The sequence below is a fragment of the Musca autumnalis genome, unplaced genomic scaffold (genome assembly GCF_047663935.1).
Source record: "Musca autumnalis isolate F117 unplaced genomic scaffold, ASM4766393v1 scaffold_2, whole genome shotgun sequence".
In the NCBI taxonomy this organism is placed as follows: Eukaryota; Metazoa; Arthropoda; class Insecta; order Diptera; family Muscidae; genus Musca; species Musca autumnalis.
This window is the reverse complement of record NW_027411755.1, coordinates 217976149-217996882: the sequence shown is the minus strand read 5'-3', so window position 1 is coordinate 217996882 and position 20734 is coordinate 217976149. Positions and strand designations below refer to the sequence as shown.

General features: G+C 35.1%; 2 protein-coding genes across 3 annotated transcripts in view; one reads left to right on the top strand and one right to left on the bottom strand.

The window, feature by feature from the left end:
- LOC141395258 (eEF1A lysine and N-terminal methyltransferase homolog) overlaps positions 1–19616 on the top strand; it is a 29770-nt gene extending 10154 nt beyond the window's left edge. Inside the window, exons 2-10 of one of the 2 annotated variants that reach the window (XM_073970906.1) lie at positions 16756–16852; positions 16903–17025; positions 17267–17717; positions 17781–18040; positions 18278–18458; positions 18514–18694; positions 18754–18931; positions 18990–19129; positions 19189–19616. In XM_073970906.1, the coding sequence (XP_073827007.1) occupies positions 16761–16852; positions 16903–17025; positions 17267–17717; positions 17781–18040; positions 18278–18458; positions 18514–18694; positions 18754–18931; positions 18990–19129; positions 19189–19598 (2016 nt within the window). In that variant the 5' untranslated portion in view covers positions 16756–16760 and the 3' untranslated portion in view covers positions 19599–19616. Of the gene's footprint in view, positions 1–16684; positions 16853–16902; positions 17026–17266; positions 17718–17780; positions 18041–18277; positions 18459–18513; positions 18695–18753; positions 18932–18989; positions 19130–19188 lie in introns of those variants that run through there. The other variant, XM_073970905.1, reaches the window with a different exon arrangement.
- brun (trafficking protein particle complex subunit brun) lies at positions 734–7252 on the bottom strand. Its single transcript, XM_073970901.1, has 9 exons — positions 6647–7252; positions 4873–6584; positions 4567–4810; positions 3848–4398; positions 3237–3775; positions 1619–1812; positions 1363–1554; positions 1096–1303; positions 734–1039 (listed from the first exon to the last, which is right to left on the bottom strand). Exons 1-9 carry the CDS (start codon positions 6786–6788, stop codon positions 751–753), a joined length of 4071 nt encoding a protein of 1356 aa, XP_073827002.1. The 5' UTR covers positions 6789–7252; the 3' UTR covers positions 734–750.
- Positions 19617–20734: the final 1118 nt, after the last annotated feature.

The following is a 20734-nucleotide window of genomic DNA, read 5'->3' as shown; positions in this document are numbered from 1 at the left end:
TATAGAAACCCATTAGAAAACAATTCTATGTTCTAGTATATTAATTATCTAAATGAAATTATAGGGCATGTGATGGAAAACAAAGTGGTGAAAAAGAGACCGGGGATATTTCAGAGAATGGTTTTTTTGTTTGTAGTTTTAAAAATTATGAATAAATATGTATACATACATACTTAAGGTAGAGTTACATTAGGCAAATATTTGCTCCAGCGACCGGTAGTGTGCGCTTACTGAGAGCAAGGGAGCATAAATTCAATGTATTATTAACACTCACTTGATCTCAGTAAGCGCACAATGCCCGTCGCTGGAGCAAATATTTGCCTGAAGTGACCTTACCTTTAGATGGTATTGTTTTGTAATGTAATTGTTTTTGACTATAAGGCTTTATGTTATATAAATGAATTAAATAAAAATATATTTTCAACACTTCATTCACATTTAATCACACCTTAAAAACATTCCCTTCTCTGGCCTAAAATCCCTCTCAATTTCATTTCATTTTACATCACACAACTGAATATATACTAATATATAAAAACGATATTTATACACAAATTTATTCAACTTACTTATAGAATAGAACTTAGGGTAAGGAGTATAAAACGATCGATACATAATTTAGTTTTGCAGGGAAGATGATTGAGGGGGTTAGACCGGCCATTAATTATAACTTACAAAACAATAATAAAAATAGTAATAATAATAATTTGATTATTATAATAACACACATATCTTTTTCTCTTTTTGCATTTATTGTTGTTCCACAACAGTCACCTCAATGGGTGGTATAAATTTCCATATATGCTCCTGTTGTTCATGATAGCTTTGAGCACCAACGGTAATATCATTAAGTGTTATATGTAAATTAGGATCATTAGCTGGGCACGAACGAGAAAGCATTGTATTAGCAGGTGAATGTTTTTGTTGTTGAGGTTTGGCATGACATTGTATGCTGGTTTTAAAACGTCCTGGTGTAAAAAATAGTACTGTACATTCATGATTAATTTTTTCATCTTTCTTCAGAATAGGTATGCGTACTCTGGAACAAAAAAAATCAATACCAATTTCTATCAGAAAATATATATAAATACTTACCGATTGGGCCCCGAAATGGCCACCCTTGTTTCTAAATTATAATTTTCGGTACCATTTAAATAATCCTGATAGAATTTTATGGTGAGTATTAGATTTTTCAAAGGCTGCAGCGATTGATTGCACACAGTAATGCTAAGCAAAGAACTTTGGCCAGCTGTACACACAACTTCCGATTGAGGCTGTACCGGTTGGTTTTTAAAACTAATATCTGAAAATAAAAATAAGTTACAACTTCATTCAAAAATTTTAGTTTATGTTACTACTTACTCCACTGTAATGGCGACACAGTACACAAATCTATCATTGCCTGTGTCAAAACAATGCCCTTAAGTGAGGCAATACCCTGTATATCAGTTCCTGTTAGTGACCATTTAATTTTAACTCTTTCAGCAATGTGTTTGGAACACAAACGACTAACAGAGTCATTAAACGAACCCATTTCAGTGCGAAAACATAATTCTAAAGAAAAGGGGGAAAGAATAAATATATTTTATGTAAGCACATATGTAAAAATGTTTAATACCTTTCTCCATGTTTTCAGCAATTTCGGCCTCCCTTGCTGCCCACACCTCTTCGACCGAACAACGATCAACCGGTATTGGTACCCGACAACTTTCAAGGGCCTCCATTGAAATAGTTTTATTATTTGTATAATTGAGCGTCATTTCTTGAGCAGTTAGATTGGTAATATCCAATACCAAATAGAATTGAGATGGCCTAGGGGGGGGAGGTAAACAGATAGACAATTTTTATAAATGAAATCAAAATATGGGTTGAAATAATTTCATGTGGATATTTCAATGATTTTTATGCGACATCCAAATTTCGGGTTACTCTGGCGCTGAGATCAGATTGTCCTGGCCTATATCAGCAACAACAACCGAAACGGATCATTGTGGCTGCACTCGATCCGATTTCTGACATCATGAACTCTTGATATCTACAATGACATTCTCCCACCCTCACCAACCAGAAGATATTATTATCGTGACGTATACAGCTGTCTGCATTATGCCGGCAGCACTTGGTGTGCGGAAAAAGAAATATTGTTGATAACTCGATATGTCGGTCTGTGGTGAGATATGCGGCGCAAGTGTGGTCCGCAAATATAAGTGAACATTATAGATCAATATTCAAACCTGTCAAACTATCTATCTGCATCGGAGAGGTACAACGTTACGAGAGAGCCCCAAGATCAGCAAACCTATTAATCATATTTTGATAGCATTCATACAGATGCAGTATGTGAATGTGATCCTCTTGGTACATCCCCATCTATAGCAGCTGAAGATCGTCAGCGGTCATGACAAACCAGAGCAAACCCAGCATTTCGAACCTATGCTTCTACGTAGGTTTTTATGCTGCTACAACATCAACAAACCAGAGTAGTGTTGGTATAACTATGCTCGGGATAATGCAGCCGTCTAAATTCCTATAGGCCAAGCATTTATTGAAGACACCGTTTAAAGCATCTGTCCCGCATCTATTTGATTTTCGTAACGAAATTGAAACGAATTTCATATGATTTTGGATCCGAAAGCATAACGAAAGTTGTATGGAGTGGTTGACATAATATCGGAACGAAATAGGATCGAATTCGGAAGGGAAATTTGTTTGCGAAATTTCGGTCCGATTTCGGAACGAATTGGGGGAAAAGTTCCTTAGGACAATCGAATAGAAATCGGAACGATTTATTCGTAAGGTGCTTCTGAAATTGTTCAGATGTGTGGCGCATCCGTCATTTGGTTTACTGGGATATATCATTTGCTGTTACAACAACAACCATTAGATGAAAACTTGAATACATTCCCACAAACATCTCAGAAGGGGCAAGAGATACTTCTCCGACATCAATGAGGTGCACCCAGATTCATATTTTAAGTCAATGATATGAGCGCCGACCGAAAGGCAATACTTGTAGTGAAGCTTAAAGTCCAATAAACGGCAAACGAAATTCGAACATCATGACTGTTGGCTTTTATATATCCCGTGTCAATCCAAAAGATGGCCAGGGAACTAGCCATTCTTGCCGATAGGTTGGTCGGTAAGAATAAGTAAAAAACGCGTATCCTCGGAAGATAAGTAGTTTTTGGAACCTTGTGAGCTGAATATAAATGAATAAACATTTCTTCTATACTTACACTTCAGCCGGTAAAACATCCCAACTGGTAATTTGAGCACTTTGTATGCATTCCAGTTTAAAATAGACAGCACATTGACGACAATAACCCTCTTGCATTGCATCACCCCCTGAATATTTAATACGTATTTGGGCATCAATGGGTTGAGTTTGGTGGATAGAGTTGGTATCAGCAGTTGTTAAACTTAGAGCCGCCAATGAATGTTGAGCCGTTGATGTTGTTGAACGAAAACTACTATAAGCCATATCGTTGCGACGTTGCGCTGTTGTTGCTGCTGTTGACGACATCGATGATGGTGCATAATGTTGTTGACTTGGAGAACCAACACGCGATGGTAAACTTGTATGACCACTTGATAATGTTGAAGAATACTGTAACGAGTGACTATGGTCATAGAGATGATGTGATGCAGTGAGCGATGTGCTGTTGGAATGTATAGATGCTGGTGCTTGATTACTTATCGGACATATAAAATCAGCTTCAGCAAATATATTCAACTTAAAATCAATGCTACTTTGCGGAGCAATAGGCAATTTGGCCTGAAAATAATCGAAAGAAATTGGTTAAAATCAACATGATGCGCAGATTCATTTTGTTGCATTTATACTTACTTGTAAATCCTCCCCGATTTGAAATACTTTCTTTTGTACTTCCTGTTCTAGATTGGAGTTTATTGCTATTTCTAAATGTTCAACGGGTATATCACTAGTATTTGTTATTGTTATCACACACACAGATGATTCGCCATTGTATAGCGTTAAACTTGCTGTGGTTATCACAGTATCAGCCCCAGACATATTACTAAAAGTTGCTGTTTGTGGCAAGGATGTTTTTACGCCGATTGTGGGCAAGGCCGGTATAACATCGACTACAAAATTTTGAGGAAATTTCCGGCCTTTCATGTGCTTCATGCGACAATTGGATTTAACACCTAATGTGTGTGTACTATAACCTTGAATTTCTAATTGTCCCACTTCCATTGGAGTTCCATGTAATGTTAATAGTGTGGGCTTTTCAGGCTGCAACGTTACAGTTTGTGGTAGTGATTTAAAAACTATTCCATTGGTTAGCAGGCGCATATCGCTGACGGTTAAATCAAATGGCAATGGATTTCGTAGACGCACCGATACTTCACTGACATTATTTTGGACCCAGAAGAAAGCTAATAGAAACAAGAGAAATATTAACTGAAAATCGTGTACATTTACAAACAAAACCACTATTATGCAATTTTTCCAACCACAAAGAATATTATTCTTCTTAAAGAAAAAAAAAACTAGTCAGTGGTTAGCAAGACTTGGCTATTGGCGCCATGTCATAACACACTTACCTATTTTATTTTTATCCTTATTCTTGTCTCTTCGATCCATTGAATTAAATTGCAAGGGTGTGAACAAGAATGGGCCACTATCCGCTTTGACAATTTTTATACGCTGTGGTCTCAAATGTGCTGGTAAGTCTTTTACCACTATATCCATACAAAATGGCAAATCTGTAAGATTTGCAGGCGGTATTACCGTTCCGTTTTCTAAAACCAATGGCACCGGTGAACCTTCGCACTGGGCACTTAAATTCTATCCACAAAGGAGATGACATGAAAAACTTTCCAATTAATCAATAAAATCTTTAATCTTACCGATAATTGCACAGCCATTTCACTTTGTTCTGCCAATGACATATTATGCCACTGTGTTTGAAGTAGAAACGTCATGTGACGTGTTGCCAATGTGGAGTGGCGCAAACGTTTAGCTGCCATAATCAAAGATTGTAATATGTCAATTTGCAATGAAGGCCAACCAGATTTATATTCCAACACCTCCAGAGGATCCAGCGATAACATATATCCAGGAAAACTAGACAACATAAGGCGATAGGTCTGTGACCAGTCGGTATTAGAAGAATTTTGATGGGCATGCTTAAGTGCAGCTAGACGTTGGAAAAAGGCTGCCTTGCGCCGATAACCAATTTGTAGATAAAGCGATGTCATCATTTCAAAGCTTTTAATACGTTCAGCTTCAGTCATGCTGTGTGTAACATAGAGGACATTCTGTAAAAACATAGCCACGTCCAGAGGGCGATTTTGTTCAATCATTATACGGGAAGCTTTAAAGGCCGATTCAATTTCCACAATGGCAGCGTGGCTATACTTGCTATATTTTATAATGGCATTTTTAAAATATGTTAGAATTTCTTCGGGTTTTAGAATATTTCCTGGTAATTCCGAGTGATGACGAGGGCTTGTCGCGGACAGGGTGGATATTGTGGATGATGAAGAAGATGTGGAATTAGTTGAGGCCTGTGATAATGTGGAGTTTGTTAATATTGATGATACCGAAGAGGTGGAAGCCGAATGCGGTGTTGCCTGATGAGTAGGTGTTGTGGCCGCCGCCACATCATTATGTTCCTCTTCCTGTGGTTGATGATTTGTCGACTTTTCATTGGGATTATAACGTTTTGTTATTTCACTTTGCCTCCATTTATTTGGTGTACACTTTAGTGGTGAACCCTCCTGCAATGATGCATTACGATGCAGAGTCTCATCAACTCTTAGCTGTGGGAAAAGAAGACATGCCGACGCCGAACATAGACCCTCTTCTGCAGAGCCCAACCACAGTATGTCGTTTATGGAACGTAAAGTTTCACTGGCATTGTGGTACAATGTTAAAGCTTCATTTATCAGACCTGCCTGCAGAGATAAATCCGCAAGATTCTTTACAATTCTACCACCCACACGTTTCCGATTATTTCTTGATTCCATATCCAAACCCACAAAGTCTCTCTTTTCAAAAGGCGCCATTATTAAAGTCCACTTTTCCATTTTTTCGCGAGATCTTTCTAATCGCCTTGACTCCAATACCCAAAACAAGGCATTTATAAAATCCACCATATGATGTTCTAAATCCGAGCAAACATCATTCTCGCGGTAAAAGAATGCCTGAGCTTTGAAATTGGACGGTGTGGTAAATTCATCTTGTAGGCGTTTGGAACTATTAACAACCTTTGAATCTTGCACAGCAGGTTCAGTAACTATGTTTTCTTTTATGGTATCTAAATGCGAAGATTCAATTGAATCAAGGTTATTTGTAGTGGATAGAGGAACATTTTCTGCTGTTGTTTCGGCGGGGCCAAAGAAGATTGCCCTCGAATCATACAGAGTGCTAACATAACGAACTTTTAACGATTCATGTTGACGACACATTTCATTAAGTTCCACCTGATTATCAAATTTTCCAATTGTGATTAGACCCAATAGTCGGCGATGTGTTTGAAAGTCTCCCCAATCATTGTTTTCCACCGGATAATCGTGGATGTATCGTACCCAAATATCACGAACCACTCCGCTGGAATCTGAAAAGGAAAGGAGATGCAACTTTTATTAAGCAGAAACAAATAGATAGGATTAAAATTACCTTGAATTTTAACATTATTGACACGTTTCACCTTATCAAAGACTTTCTGTAAAGATCTTGGTTTCGATACACCCACTCCACGAAGTAATACCAACAGTGAACTGTGATGTAGAATTGTTTGTTCATAGTCAGGACGCGACATTTCCCTTTGTTTTTAGACCAATGGATTTAAAAACACTATTTTTGTTTGTATACAATTTTGTTGCACATTGGATTAGTGTAACGTGTTGCTGTCCATCACATCATCAATAATTATATAAATAATAACAATTATTGTAGTTCCTCAGAATATATTCTTTCTTTTCCCTTTGAAAGGCGTACATAATAAAATAATACGTGTTAATCTCTGTTGGAAAAGAAATTAAGACCGAAGATCTTTCAGGCAAAACTTGTATTTCATGAAATTTTTGGTATTTTCAAGTTATTATGAACACACTAACAACATTAATTATTTTTAGCAAGGATTTTGTTTCGTATAAATTAGCTTTTTTCAACAATTTTCAATGCAAAATACGAATTCATTCAATTCAGAAAATCAGAAAATTGCAGAGTTCAGTAGATCGAAAAACGATACTCTCTCAAGGGCTTCAGAGATGGAGAAATGAAATATATAAATCGATTTTTAATTTCGATCTAGTGTTGTTAAATCAAGACAACTAGTTCTGTACCATAGTTCGTTTGCGTATGAGTTATTTAATGAAAACAAAGGGAACATTTTACCCATTCGCAGTTCGTTCATGCAAACTACCGGTGTCCATTGAAAGTGAACTAAGTTGTTCAACCGAACCAGATTTAAAACAAATCCACTCATTACGAGGATTTATTTCTGTATGTATTATTTTTGGATTTAGCAAATAAATCCTGATAATGCGCTAATAGTACGGTTATAACACGGTTACACTACAGCTTTTTGCCGGGTTAACCCACTTCATGAGGATTTATTGCTTATACCCCGGTTACACTATTGAAGGTTAACCCACTGGGTTTAATAGATCCAGTGGGTTAATCTTTGCTGGTTACACTTAGCTTTTCGAGGATATAAACTGTCAGCTGATGTTTGTTTACGTATACATACAAAATAACTAATAAAGTCGTGTTTAACACTTTTACAATTTCTCGCATGAGATATCGTCCCCTCTTTGCTCATATTGGTATATTTTACACACAGGGATACATTTTTGTATCAAGGTATCAAGCGTACTTTTTGTTAAAAAAGTGTCTAATGTAAAAAAATAAATAATTTTATGATTTTCAAATAACTTTAGATTTGTTAACTCCATAAAATCTCATGCGACCAATCGTAAACGTGTAAAACACGACAAACTCTGTTGCAAAAACAGTTGCAACTTTTGGTACTTTTTGAGTAGAGTTGATTTTTTTGCACAAATACCGAATACAACACTGTATTTTTGGTGGATTTGTGCCGGATTTAAAATAAACCCAGTCGTGAGAGGATTTAATTTTTGTATGGCAAATCTGGTCAGATTTGACCAGATTAAGCAATAAATCCTCATAAAGTGGGTTAACCCGGCAAAAAACTGTAGTGTAACCGCACTATTAATCTGGTCAAATCTGACCAGATTTGCCATACAAAAATTAAATCCACTCACGACTGGGTTTATTTTAAATCCGGCACAAATCCACCAAAAATACAGTGTTGTATTCGGTATTTGTGCAAAAAATCCAACTCTACTCAAAAAGTACCAAAAGTTGCAACTGTTTTTGCAACAGAGTTAGTCGTGTTTTACACGTTTACGATTGGTCGCATGAGATTTTATGGAGTTAATAAATCTAAAGTTATTTGAAAATCATAAAATTATTTATTTTTTTACTTTAGACACTTTTTTAAACAAAAAGTACGCTTGATACCATGATACAAAAATGTATCCCTGTGTGTAAAATATACCAATATGAGAAATTGTCATACGAGAAATTGTAAAAGTGTAAAACACGACTTTATTAGTTATTTTGTATGTATACGTAAACAAACATCAGCTGACAGTTTATATCCTCGAAAAGCTAAGTGTAACCAGCAAAGATTAACCCACTGGATCTATTAAACCCAGTGGGTTAACCTTCAATAGTGTAACCGGGGTATTACATTAGAGTTTTTGCCGGGTTAGCCCACTTCATGAGGATTTATTTGACATTTATACGGGTATAAATCCGGCTAATGAGGTCATATCTAAACGGCCTATAAAACAAGGAAAGAATGAACTATCATGGTACAATTACTTATGGGTACTTTACACGATATGTTTTTTACATATGAGTTGTCAATTCTCCCATACAAAATGTATATGCAAAGTGGAGCCTCAGCCCACATGTAGTGCGATTCTCTAACACATTTTTTGAGTTACCGACAAAAATCGGTAATATTAAAATTCCCATAAATTCGGTAATTAAACGTATTTTTCGGTAAGTTAGCGACCAAAATAAAGTAGTCATAAAGTTGTAACCACAGTTTATACAGTTGGCCATTCAGTCCAAACTAGGTTAGCCCTGACTATTTAGTTTGCTGTCAAATACATTATTGTGACATAAAATACAAAGGAAATCAAATCACAATAATCATGGTATAAGTAAAGAGGTAGCTTTAAATGAAAAAAATCTATAGAACCCTTGTTTTTCTTGAATTCCTAAAACTTCAAAATAAATGCAACAAGTGGGTTTGTTTACAATGATTTTTTTGAGCATTTTATAAAAAACGCGAAAAATGAATGAAGGGTTAAGTTTTCTCCACATAATCGAGTCGTGAATATGATAAACTGATTGTTTCAATGCAAATCTCACCAATTGCTTCCATACAAATGGTCTAAGAACAATTTTAAAAATCAGTGAATTCGATTGTTTTTAAAATTGTTTGGCATATTATTCAAACACCATACACACATACACAGTTTGTTTATATTGTTTTGAAGTTTTAGGCATACTCGAATGAAAAAATTTAAATTGACATGAAGCTTTGGCTAACCTTTCTTATTAAACCATGACAATAATGAACAATCTATTATGTTTGTTGTCAAAAGTTGTTAACAGAACTCTGAATGGCCAACTGTATAAACTGTGGTTGTAACGATAGCAACAGCGTTGTCAACTTGTTTTTGAATTTTTTATTTATAATTTTGACTTTTAATTTTACCGACATTTGTCGGTAACTCAGAAAATGAGATCGAATCTAAAACGTCAAAAAACGAGGAATTCGCCATAAAAAATCAAAACAAAGAGTAAGAGAGATAGTATGTGTTCGCTTTATAGACAAACACAAGCTATAAAAAGAGACAACAAGATGCCATTTGGCGAAATTTTGACATTTTACATTAAAACATCTTTCGTCATTTACCATACAAAAATAAATGACGATAGCTGCGTCATTTATTCTAAACATCGCAGGAAAACACCATTAAGCAACCCTGCTTTTTTGATGGAGAAAACCAAAAATATTTACAGCCAGTTTCTGTATGTCGAAAGAAGAATGTGTGTGAATCGAACACGCCCGAACTGTAGTTTTCGAAATAATTTTACCTTTGCTATTGCTTCAAAACAAAAAACAAATTTGAAAAACACACAAGAGTTTGGACGAGTGTCTTTCGCACACATTCTTCTTTCGACATACAGAAACAGGCTGTTAAACAATAACAAAAGTGGAAATAAATGGTTAAAAAAACTAGCAAAAATTATGTTTTTTCTTCTTGTTTTTGTAACTTATTTTCGTTCGTTCGTCTATATTCGTAATAATTTAGGCATCCATAGCTCAGCCCACAGATGACATAAATGAAAATGAAAACGAAAGAAAAAAACTTAACTCGTGTATGATTTTTAAATTTTGTAGTTGTTCTAAAGCAAACACAAAGTCAATATTGCCATGAAAACCAAAGTTTAGGCGTTTTTCGTTCGCAATCATTTTCTTTCGACATAGTGAAACAGACCCCTAATTTTTCGTAGATGCGTTCCATATATACCCAGCAAAAAGTTTGCATCCGCGGATGCAGTTAAATCACTACATATGTACGGTACATTTGCGGTTGGAGTACATCTTTTCCTATGAATTCACTTATGAATTTTACAAGAGAGCGCGCAGCTAGGATGCACTCCATTTTGTTTGCACAGCACAAAGCTAGGATGCGCTCCATTTTCGATCCAAATCATAGCTTTTGATGTAGTGTTTTGGATTGAATTTAAAGGTTGCTTTTTTATTCAGTCCAAAGATGCAAGCCATTGCGAAATATCCCAAAATAAATAAAATGCATTTATTATTTGTGTAAAACAAAAACACAAAGAACTTTATTATATAAACACAAACTAAAAAAAGTTTCCATTAAATTCAATTACATTTGAGCTTATATGCTGTTTATATTAGAGCTTTTTGCAGGGTTAACCTTCTTTATGAGGATTTGTTTGAAATATAAGCAATGGAATTGACATTTAAAACCCAGTCGGTTTGTTAAATCCGGTTATATATAAACGGGGTATTACTTCCTCCGTTCTCGATTTAATCCATGCGCATCTGATTTTCTTTCATCATCCTAATGCTTGGTTTACATTTACGAAATCCACTCGATTTCAACTGTCAAATCCATAGGTTAAACGTCAAATGAAATCCAGATGAGATTTCATTTGATGTTTGAGCTATGGAATTGACAGTTGAAATCGGGCTGATTTCGTAAATGTAAACTTAGCACAAAGTTGTTTTATGTTGCCTTCCCATCACTAGTTCAGTTTTCGACATGGACTCCAACTCCACTCCATTTAAAATGTTCGTCTCGTGAATTACCGCAAAAATGTTCGCAACTTAAGTTGTTGTTTCTTTATTTTATAACAAATTCTTGGAAATGTATACAGTCTTGTTTATCTTTTGAAGAAATGTGTAAGGATCAACCAACTGTTTTTTTTTCTGTAGGGATCTCTACAGCAACTGCTTATAAAATGCATCGAAAGGAGTGCATTTTTCATAACTCTGTTGGACTACATCGAAAGATGTTGCGAAGTCATAACTCCAATTGCACAACTTCCAAAATTTTTTGCTGGACACTTATGAATTTTACAAGAGAGCGCTCAGCTAGGATGCACTCCATTTTGCTTCCACAGCACACAGCTAGGATGCACTCCGTTTTCGATCCAAATCACTGATTTTGATGTAGTCCTTTGGATTGAATTTAAAGGCACTCTTCGGATTGGGTTTTTAATCAATCTAAAGCAATGGTTCTCAAAATACTTTGTGCATTAGTCTCTCTGAGCGAGTCTTTCCTTTGCTAAACCACGACAGATGAGAATAAAGAGAACATATGTTGCGAGGCCCCCCAAAATTACAGATTCAAAGCCATCGGTTTCGGGTTTCCAGAGAGTGGTGATACATTTTGGTGTTATGCTTTGTTCCAGAACCTGCAAGAAGCTACTATTTTTTACTACGATAACATTTTTTCCTTTATGTTATCGGAAAAAATAGTAAAAATTAGTAGATTCTCGCAATACTGGAACAAACCATTAGTGTTGTTGTTTATGTAGTGTTACTTTTGTTAAAACTGTTGCGTGCCTTAGGATGGGATGTCAGGGTTGGGACTTACACCCGAGGGAAAGGCGTCTGTGTTAGCCGGAGTCCAATTGATACCATTCCCCACACCGGAAGCAGGCACATGTAACACATATTTTGTTGTTGCAGTCACGTTAACGTATATGGGTGATCTTGGCTGATCTAAAGGTGCAGTAAAAATGCAAGCGATTGCGAAATATCCCAGAATAAATAAAATTCAAATAATTTCCGATCATCAAGCTTAACTCTTAACGAGAAAATTAATAAAAAATCATTAAAAATGATCTTCGCCTTTACAGGCAAAATTTCAAAAAATAAAAAACAGGCTGAGCCCGGCTGGGATTTGAACACACGTCCTTGAAAACATATCAAAAAATGTCACGGCGTGTTAGCGTTCAAAGCCAAAACTTATAACTTCAAAGGCAGCGCAAAAAAAAGCGTTTGTCGATAAGAAAATACATTTCTGTGGCCAAGTATCCGCGTAAATGTACAAAACACATTTGCATTTGAAAAACGATAAGTTCTAGGACAGAGAAGCCATTACATAGTCGATACGTCCGAAGATTTGCTTTACCACCAATGAAACCAGGTAACGTAATTTGGTGACTATGTGGGTTCGAGTCCTTGGCTTTCCTTTTTCACTTGCAAATAATTTCCGATCATCAAGCTTAACTCTAAACGAGAAAATTAATAAAAAAATCATTAAAAATGACCTTCGCCCTTACAGCAAAATTTCAAAAAATAAAAAACAGGCTGAGTCCGGCTGGGATTTGAACACACGTCCTTGAAAACATATCAAAAAATGTTGTCACGGCGTGTTAGCGTTCAAAGCCAAAACTCATAACTTCAAAGGCAGCGCAAAAAAAGCGTTTGTCGTGAAGAAAATACATTTCTGTGGCAAGTATCCGCCTAAATGTACAAAACACATTTGCATTTGAAAAACGATAAGTTCTAGGGCAGAGAAGCCATTACATAGTCGATACGTCCGAAGATTTGCCTTAACACCAATGAAACCAGGTAACGTAATTTGGTGACTATGTGTGTTCGAGTCCTTGGCTTTCCTTTTTCACTTGCAAATAATTTCCGATCATCAAGCTTAACTCTAAACGAGAAAATTAATAAAAAAAATCATTAAAAATGATCTTCGCCCTTACAGGCAAAATTTCAAAATATTCATTTGTTATTTGTGTAAAACAAGAGTACAAAGAACTTTCTTATAAAAACACAAATTAAAAAAGTTTCCATTAAAATCAATTACAATTGTACTTCCTCTGTTCTCCATTTAATCCAAGCGCAACTGATTTTGCTTCGTCATCCTAAAGGTTTTTATGTTGCCTTCCCTTCACTAGTTCAGCTTTCGACAGGGACTCCAACTGGACTCCACTCTATTAAAAATTTCCGTCCCGTGAATTACCGCAAAACAACAAATTCTTAGAAATGTATACACTCTCTCTTATTTTTAGAATAAATGATTTCGCCAGCGGTTGGTAGGGATCAACAAACTGTTTTTTGTTATTTTTTTAGGTATCTCTACAGCAACTGCTTATAAATTGTATCCAACGGAGTGAATTTTTCATAAGTCCGTGTGGACTGCATCGAAGCATGTTGTGAAATCATAACTCCACATGCACAACATCCAACATTTTTTGCTGGGATGTCAGTGATATGAAGAAGTATTTATGGAAAATGGTCTTTTTTTTCTGATGAATAAATTTGTTCTTCAAAAAATATGTATATATCCCTAATATACATCGATCATATAAATAAAAGCCCTGTTCCTTTACGTGCAAGAATCTTCAAGTTTTACAACTTTTTACTAGAAAAGCGTTCCTTTACTTCAGACACCATACAATTCATATGGAAGTAGACTACAACTTTTGCTACTTTTGTCAGTTTTACCATTTTCAAAAGTAAAGGAACTGACCAAAATATATAGAATGTCGTATGGAATTCGACACTAATGCTATGTTTACATTTACGAAATCCACTCGATTTCTTCTGTCAAATCCATAGGTTAAACGCAAGATCTATTTAACAGGTCACGTAAGTAGCACGAATACAACTCTGTTTTGGCCAAAAATTCTTCAATATGTCAAAATGTTTGTTTACGTTTTCATACAATTTATTCACAATTACAAAAAATTTGACAGATTGAAACCAATCATCTGGTCATTTTACGCCACCTTATTATTTCATCATGGTTAAACGTCAAATGAAATCCAATTGATTTCAGATGAGATTTCATTTGACGTTTGAGCTGTGGAATTGACAGATGAAATCGAGTGCATTTCGTAAATGTAAACTTAGCATAACATTACAGCTCAGTTCAGTCAGCTGGGTATTGCTGTTACCTTTTATTGTTCTCCCATGCCCAATCCCCTTATACTTTGCTGACAAAGATGTCAATATTAGCTGTGTTCCAGAACTAAAAAGTTTTTACAATTTTTACGACTTTTACACATTTTACTCGAAAAAGCGTTCCCGTACACAAAAAAGTTGTAAAATGTTAACTTCTCTTTAAACAAAAATGGCGCTGAATGACGCTCTCTTTAAAAACTTTTTACACGACAAATTTGGTCGAGTAAAAAAATAGTAACATGGTTGCCGGCGTCTGATTGGCTGATACGCCGACTTTGACATTTGTTCCAGTTTTTTGACGTATTTTCCATTTTTCCGTTCCCGAACTATTTCAAAAAACTTGTGTGTGATAACAAATTTTTTGCAGTTCTCTCTTTAACGAGTTTTACCATTAAAAAGTACGGGAACGAAGCTATTATAAGATAGGAAAAGTCAATTGTGAAAAATTAACTGTAGAGGGAGTTAACCTCTGTTGCTGCGACATCATAGCAACATTCTGTTAAACGAAAACTGTTACTCATTGGAATATTGACAAGAAAAACATTAAAACTCAAGTTTGACGGCATTCGCTTTTGATTTTTTCATTGAATGAACAATAAAAAAAGAAAAGAAATAAATTTCAGCCACAAAACTCGACGTTAATGCATGGTAGAACAAATATAAGGTAAAGTTAATACTACAACAAATACAACTCAACAACAACCACATTGAAATTTGTTTTTGTTTGTAAACCTTAGTGTCAACGTAAATGTAAACAAAACAAGGAAATTTCTATAAATTATTGGAATTTAAAAAACTAATAATTTTTCACATTTGATTGAATATTTTGGAAAACATGAATGAAAACTCGTTAGATTTTCAATTTGAATGTTTCCATATCATTCCACTAAATGCATAATTTCTCGCAGAAAGTAGAATACTTGCAAAAATGTTTCGGGTCGCTGGTAATTCATTGAAAAAAGAGAAGCTGTTTCAATCATTTGCTTTTGAAAACAAAAAAGCACATGTTTATTAGGGCTTTATTCTTTTCAAGTTTAACAAAATACCGCACATATTAACAAATATTGTACCGCCTCTATAAGCGGTGTTTTAGTGTGCGGCATGTCGTTCGGACCTGGAGGAGGTTACATGTCAATGATATGAAGCCGTCTTTATGGGAAATAGTTTTTTTTTCTGATGAATAAATTTGTTCTTCAAAAATATATATCCCTAATATACATCGAACATAGAAATAAATACATAAAATGTCGTATGGAATTTGACACTAACACTACAACCCAGTTCAGTCAGCTGGGTATTGCTGCTACCTTTTCTTGTTCTACCATGACGTTAATGTTTCAAAGATGTCAATATTATAAGATAGGAAAAGTCAGTTGTGAAAAATTAACTGTAGAGGGAGTTAACCTCTGTTGCTACGATGTCATAGCAACATTCTGTTAAACGAAAACTGTTACTCATTGGAATATTGACAAGAAAAACATTAAAACTCAAGTTTGACGGCATTCGCTTTTGATTTTTTCATTGAATGAACAATAAAAAAAGAAAAGAAATAAATTTCAGCCACAAAACACGACGTTAATGTTTTCTGCCGCGAGAAATGGGAATCAAAAACGATTGGCATTGCTGTTATCAATTCCAGTAAGTTGTTTTGCCATCTGTAACCAAAATGTGGAACTATTATCATATGGTTTTGGAAAATGCATTTGTTCGAGTCTTTATTGCTATACGTCTTTGAATGTTTTCTGCCGCGAGAAATGGGAATCAAAAACGATTGGCATTGCTGTTATCAATTCCAGTGTGTTGTGTAGCCATCTGTAACCAAAATGTGGAACTATTAGCATATGTTTTTGGAATATGCATTTGTTCGAGTCTTTATTGCTATACGTCCATGGTACAAATACACAGGTAGCCGCATCGGCAACTGTTGGTAACATAAGATGTCAAAATTTGACATCAATTCAATGCAGTTGACACCTTATGTTACCATCAGCTGGCTTGATAATGCTACCTGTATTATTGTACCATGTATACGTCTTTGTTGCTGAACGATGTCTGTATTAATCTGGTAACACATTTTTTATATAAAACATCAGCTGTTTTCGGTATATAGGTAATTTTATTTTGATTCCTCATCTTTATCATACTATTCGTTTTCTTTCTTTTTCTCAAGTTTTAACGGCGTGGTTATTTATTCATAAATTGTTTATGAAATTTATTACAGAGAAAATGAATTTGTTACCAAAAACCCATGAAGAATTTGCAACTGTTGATTATTGGAACACTTTCTTCAAAAAACGCGGAGAAAAAGCTTTTGAATGGTAATTATTTGGTCACAGTTTTCAACTTAATTATTAATTATTTCTGATAGGTATGGCGAATATTTGGAGCTCTGTGAACAAATCCATAAATATATTAGGCCCAATGATAGGATCCTAATGGTTGGCTGTGGTAATTCCAAACTGAGTATGGATATGTATGACTCGGGATTTAAGTAAGTTAAATAACTTCTACTAGTGTATGTAAGGATGACATTTTTCTGTTTGGCTCTTAAAATCTAGAAATTCAAATGATTCCAAAGAAAAATACATATGACTTAGCTTAATTATGCACCTTTCCCTAAATAAGGTTGCTCAATCACTATAGAACTCGCATTCAAAAGTGAATTACTAAATTGCGTGGTGCCCTCAAAATTGATAAGTTTGTCCAATGTCTTTTAAACATAACTTTTCCAGGGACATTACCAACATCGATATATCCGCTGTTGCTATAAAGAAAATGCAAGAAATCAATGCTCGTAACCGTAGTGATATGAAATTCATACAAATGGATGCCACAAATATGTCCTTTGATAATGAGCAATTTTCTGTGGCTCTGGATAAAGGTACCTTGGATGCTTTGTTTGTTGACGACAGTGAAAATACGCAGAAAACTGTTGAAGCCTATTTCAAAGAAGTTGGACGTGTTCTGAGAAATGGTGGTCGTTATGTATGCATTACTCTACTGCAGGAACATATTTTAAAATATGTTGTGGAATATTTTCCAAAAAACGCCTTTATGCTACGTATTGTCCATTGTCCCGATGCTGATAAAGCTAATCAGGAGAAGAACGTCGATAATCCCGATGCTGTGTCAATGCCAGTATTTACAATAGTGGCAACAAAATTCAAATCTTTGCCAATGCCAGTGAGTTGTTTAATTACATTTTTAACGATTTGGTTTTATTACATGGTTTATGTTTCTCATCAGATTTTGGAATTTAGCTATAGCAGTGATAAAGTACAACGTTTCAACTCGACCATAGATTTGCAGAACTCTGTTAAATCTTTGCAAACTGCAGCTGTGGTTTGTAATGGCCTGGGACGCACCGATGTTGTAGGACACAATGATGTCAGCATTGATTTGTGTAAACCAGGCGAAAGTAATCCCCGCTATACGGTTCATATTGTTGATCAACCTCCTACTAGAGGTTTGGGAAAATATGCAGCTTTTATTGTACCACAAGGAAGGTTTGTTGAGATTGTCAAACTATGAACTACATTCGAACTTCTCTATAACGTAGCTGCTGGGGACGAAGAATTACTATTTGTATAGAAAAAGCGCTACATGTTTTATAAAACAATTTGTTATAGAGAAGTTCGACTGTATCAATAATTAAAATTAGGTGCACTACCCGGAATTTAAATGTATACAAGTGTGAATTTAATTTGTCTGGTTCTCCTAAACCAATTGCTAACTATTTTCAGAGAAGTCGAATGGTTGTTTGCCACTTCAAAGGGTAGAAAAAAGCTTTTGGAACAATCCAAGTTTCAACGAATGGCTGTAGTAACATTACATCGCGATCAATGTTATCAGTCAATGGAAGAAGTCAATGCTGAACTGGCCGATAGTATAAAGAGTTTCGCTCCCATAGGCCTTAAAGAACAGGTATTAAATAAATAAATAATCCACAACCATATACATATCCTATTAGTCGATTTAGATCCCCTTCTTATCCATTGGTGCCGATATGGGTACACGTACTACTCTGTACAAAGGTACATCGGATATATCTGGTGATTTCTTGGTAGAAGAAGTCAAAGGATCAGATGACAAAACTTTTCGACGTCTCATTTTTATGAACAATCAGGCTGTTGTTCAATCCGAAGCCTTGATTAAAAAAGGTAAATGAAAATTAGATGTCAACATAATCTTTTGCTCTATATAATATTGTTTTTTCCAGTTAAAATTAAAGGCAAAGAACACGAGAAGATTGACTTTGGTTATTTAGCTTGTCAACATCATGCATACATGTCCTTGGGTGTTCAATTGGCTGCCGATTCGGAGCAACAAATGAGAAATGTGCTAGTTGTTGGTTTGGGTGGTGGTGGTCTATGTATGTTTCTGCACGAGGCAATTCCGTAAGTTTGGTGTCATAAAAATCCTCATACCTTTATTGACTATTTAAAATTTTATTAGTAATATTGATATAACTGCTGTGGATATTGATCCAGCAATGGCAAATGTGGCTGAACAATATTTTGGCCTTCAAAAAGATGAACGCTTGCATATTGTTATTGAAGATGGTTTGCAGTTTTTAAACAATTGTACAAAAGAAGGTAACTAATTTTTGTACTCATTTTTATACCTTTCTGTTATTACAAATTGTTCATTGTAGGTCGTCGTTTTGATGCCATACTTTTTGATGTTGACAGCAAAGACTTGACTTTGGGCATGAGTTGTCCACCACCTGCATTTATGTCCCATGATGTTTTGCTAAATCTTAAATCGATTTTAAGTGAAAATGGTTTATTTATATTAAATTTAGTTTGTCGTGACGAAACGTTAAGAGAAAAAACGTTAGATGATCTGAAGGAAATTTTTCCCTCCTTGTGTTCTTATAAGTTAGACGAAGATGTTAATGAAATTATTTATGGTACAAATAATGACAAGTATAAAAATTTACCAGCATGGAAGAAAAGTCTTGGGGCGTCAGGACAAAAATTAAATTCTGTAACTAAAAAGAAGAAATTATGTAAAGATGAAGTTTTAGATGTAACTGATTTTTTAAATGAATTGAAAATATAAACTATATTTTATACTTTATATAAATATTGTTTTTTTTATGAAGAAGATATTTTCATATTAAGCTGTTGTCTTTGTGGTGCTAAAGTGAACATGCTGCTTTGCACGCAGAAGGTCATGGAAGAGGAGTTTAGTAAGGTAATTATAATCCAATGACAAATCACTTTTGCGATTGTCGGTAGCACGGCCCTTTTTATACCCTCCACCATAATATGGAGTATATAATTAAACTTGCCATTCCGTTTGTAACACAACGAAAGTCCAAATTTACATTAGGCGATTTTCCTTGCGGCAATTTTTCTCGTTCTCTTTTTAACTTGCCTCTTGCGTTTATACAAGCAAATCTGTTTCGGCAAGTTTTGTTTTCAAAACATTGGAAATAATGTCAAAAAACAAAACATATAAAAGGAATTGTCTGAAAATTTCCGGTACGAGCAATTTTTTCCCACTTCCATCCCCCTTACGTTTCTCGCCTACAAACTGAGACTTGCCGCAAGTGAACTTGCCTAATGTAGATTGGGACAAATATTCATCAGAGACCCTGTTGAAATCAAGATACAGCTTTTTAAGGTTTTAGCCTCATTATCACTCCGAAATGGCTGAAATTTGGTTCTGAGTCTTCGTTGGGGGTATAAAACTTTCTCCCAGAAATTTGTCGATATAGGTCTACGCCTTCATATAGCCCGCATAGAACGGTACCCCCGAATTTAGGTATTTTGAAGGTTAGCCGCATTGTTTTACCGAAATTGCTGAAATTTGATACTTAGTCTTCTTCGTAAACGAAAGGAAACTAATTGTTCCATTTTACTTCCATACAACTCGTGGTGGAGTGTATAACAAGTTCGGCCCGGCCGAACTTAACGCCGTTCTTACTTGTTAATATTAGATCAGGCTAACTGAAGATGTAAGACAATGCGAAACTTTCTGTGGAATTAATAAACTGGATTTCAAATGTGAATACCATTGCGTATACGTGAAAAATTCTCATAAATAAAGTTAACCTGGCAAAAAGATTTAATATAAACATGGCATTACGCGCAAAAAATGAATTACGTCTGCATCCTATTTATCCTATAGCATCCTATATCCATCCTATTTATCCTATAGCAGTTACTTTTGCATATATGCTTAAAATTTAA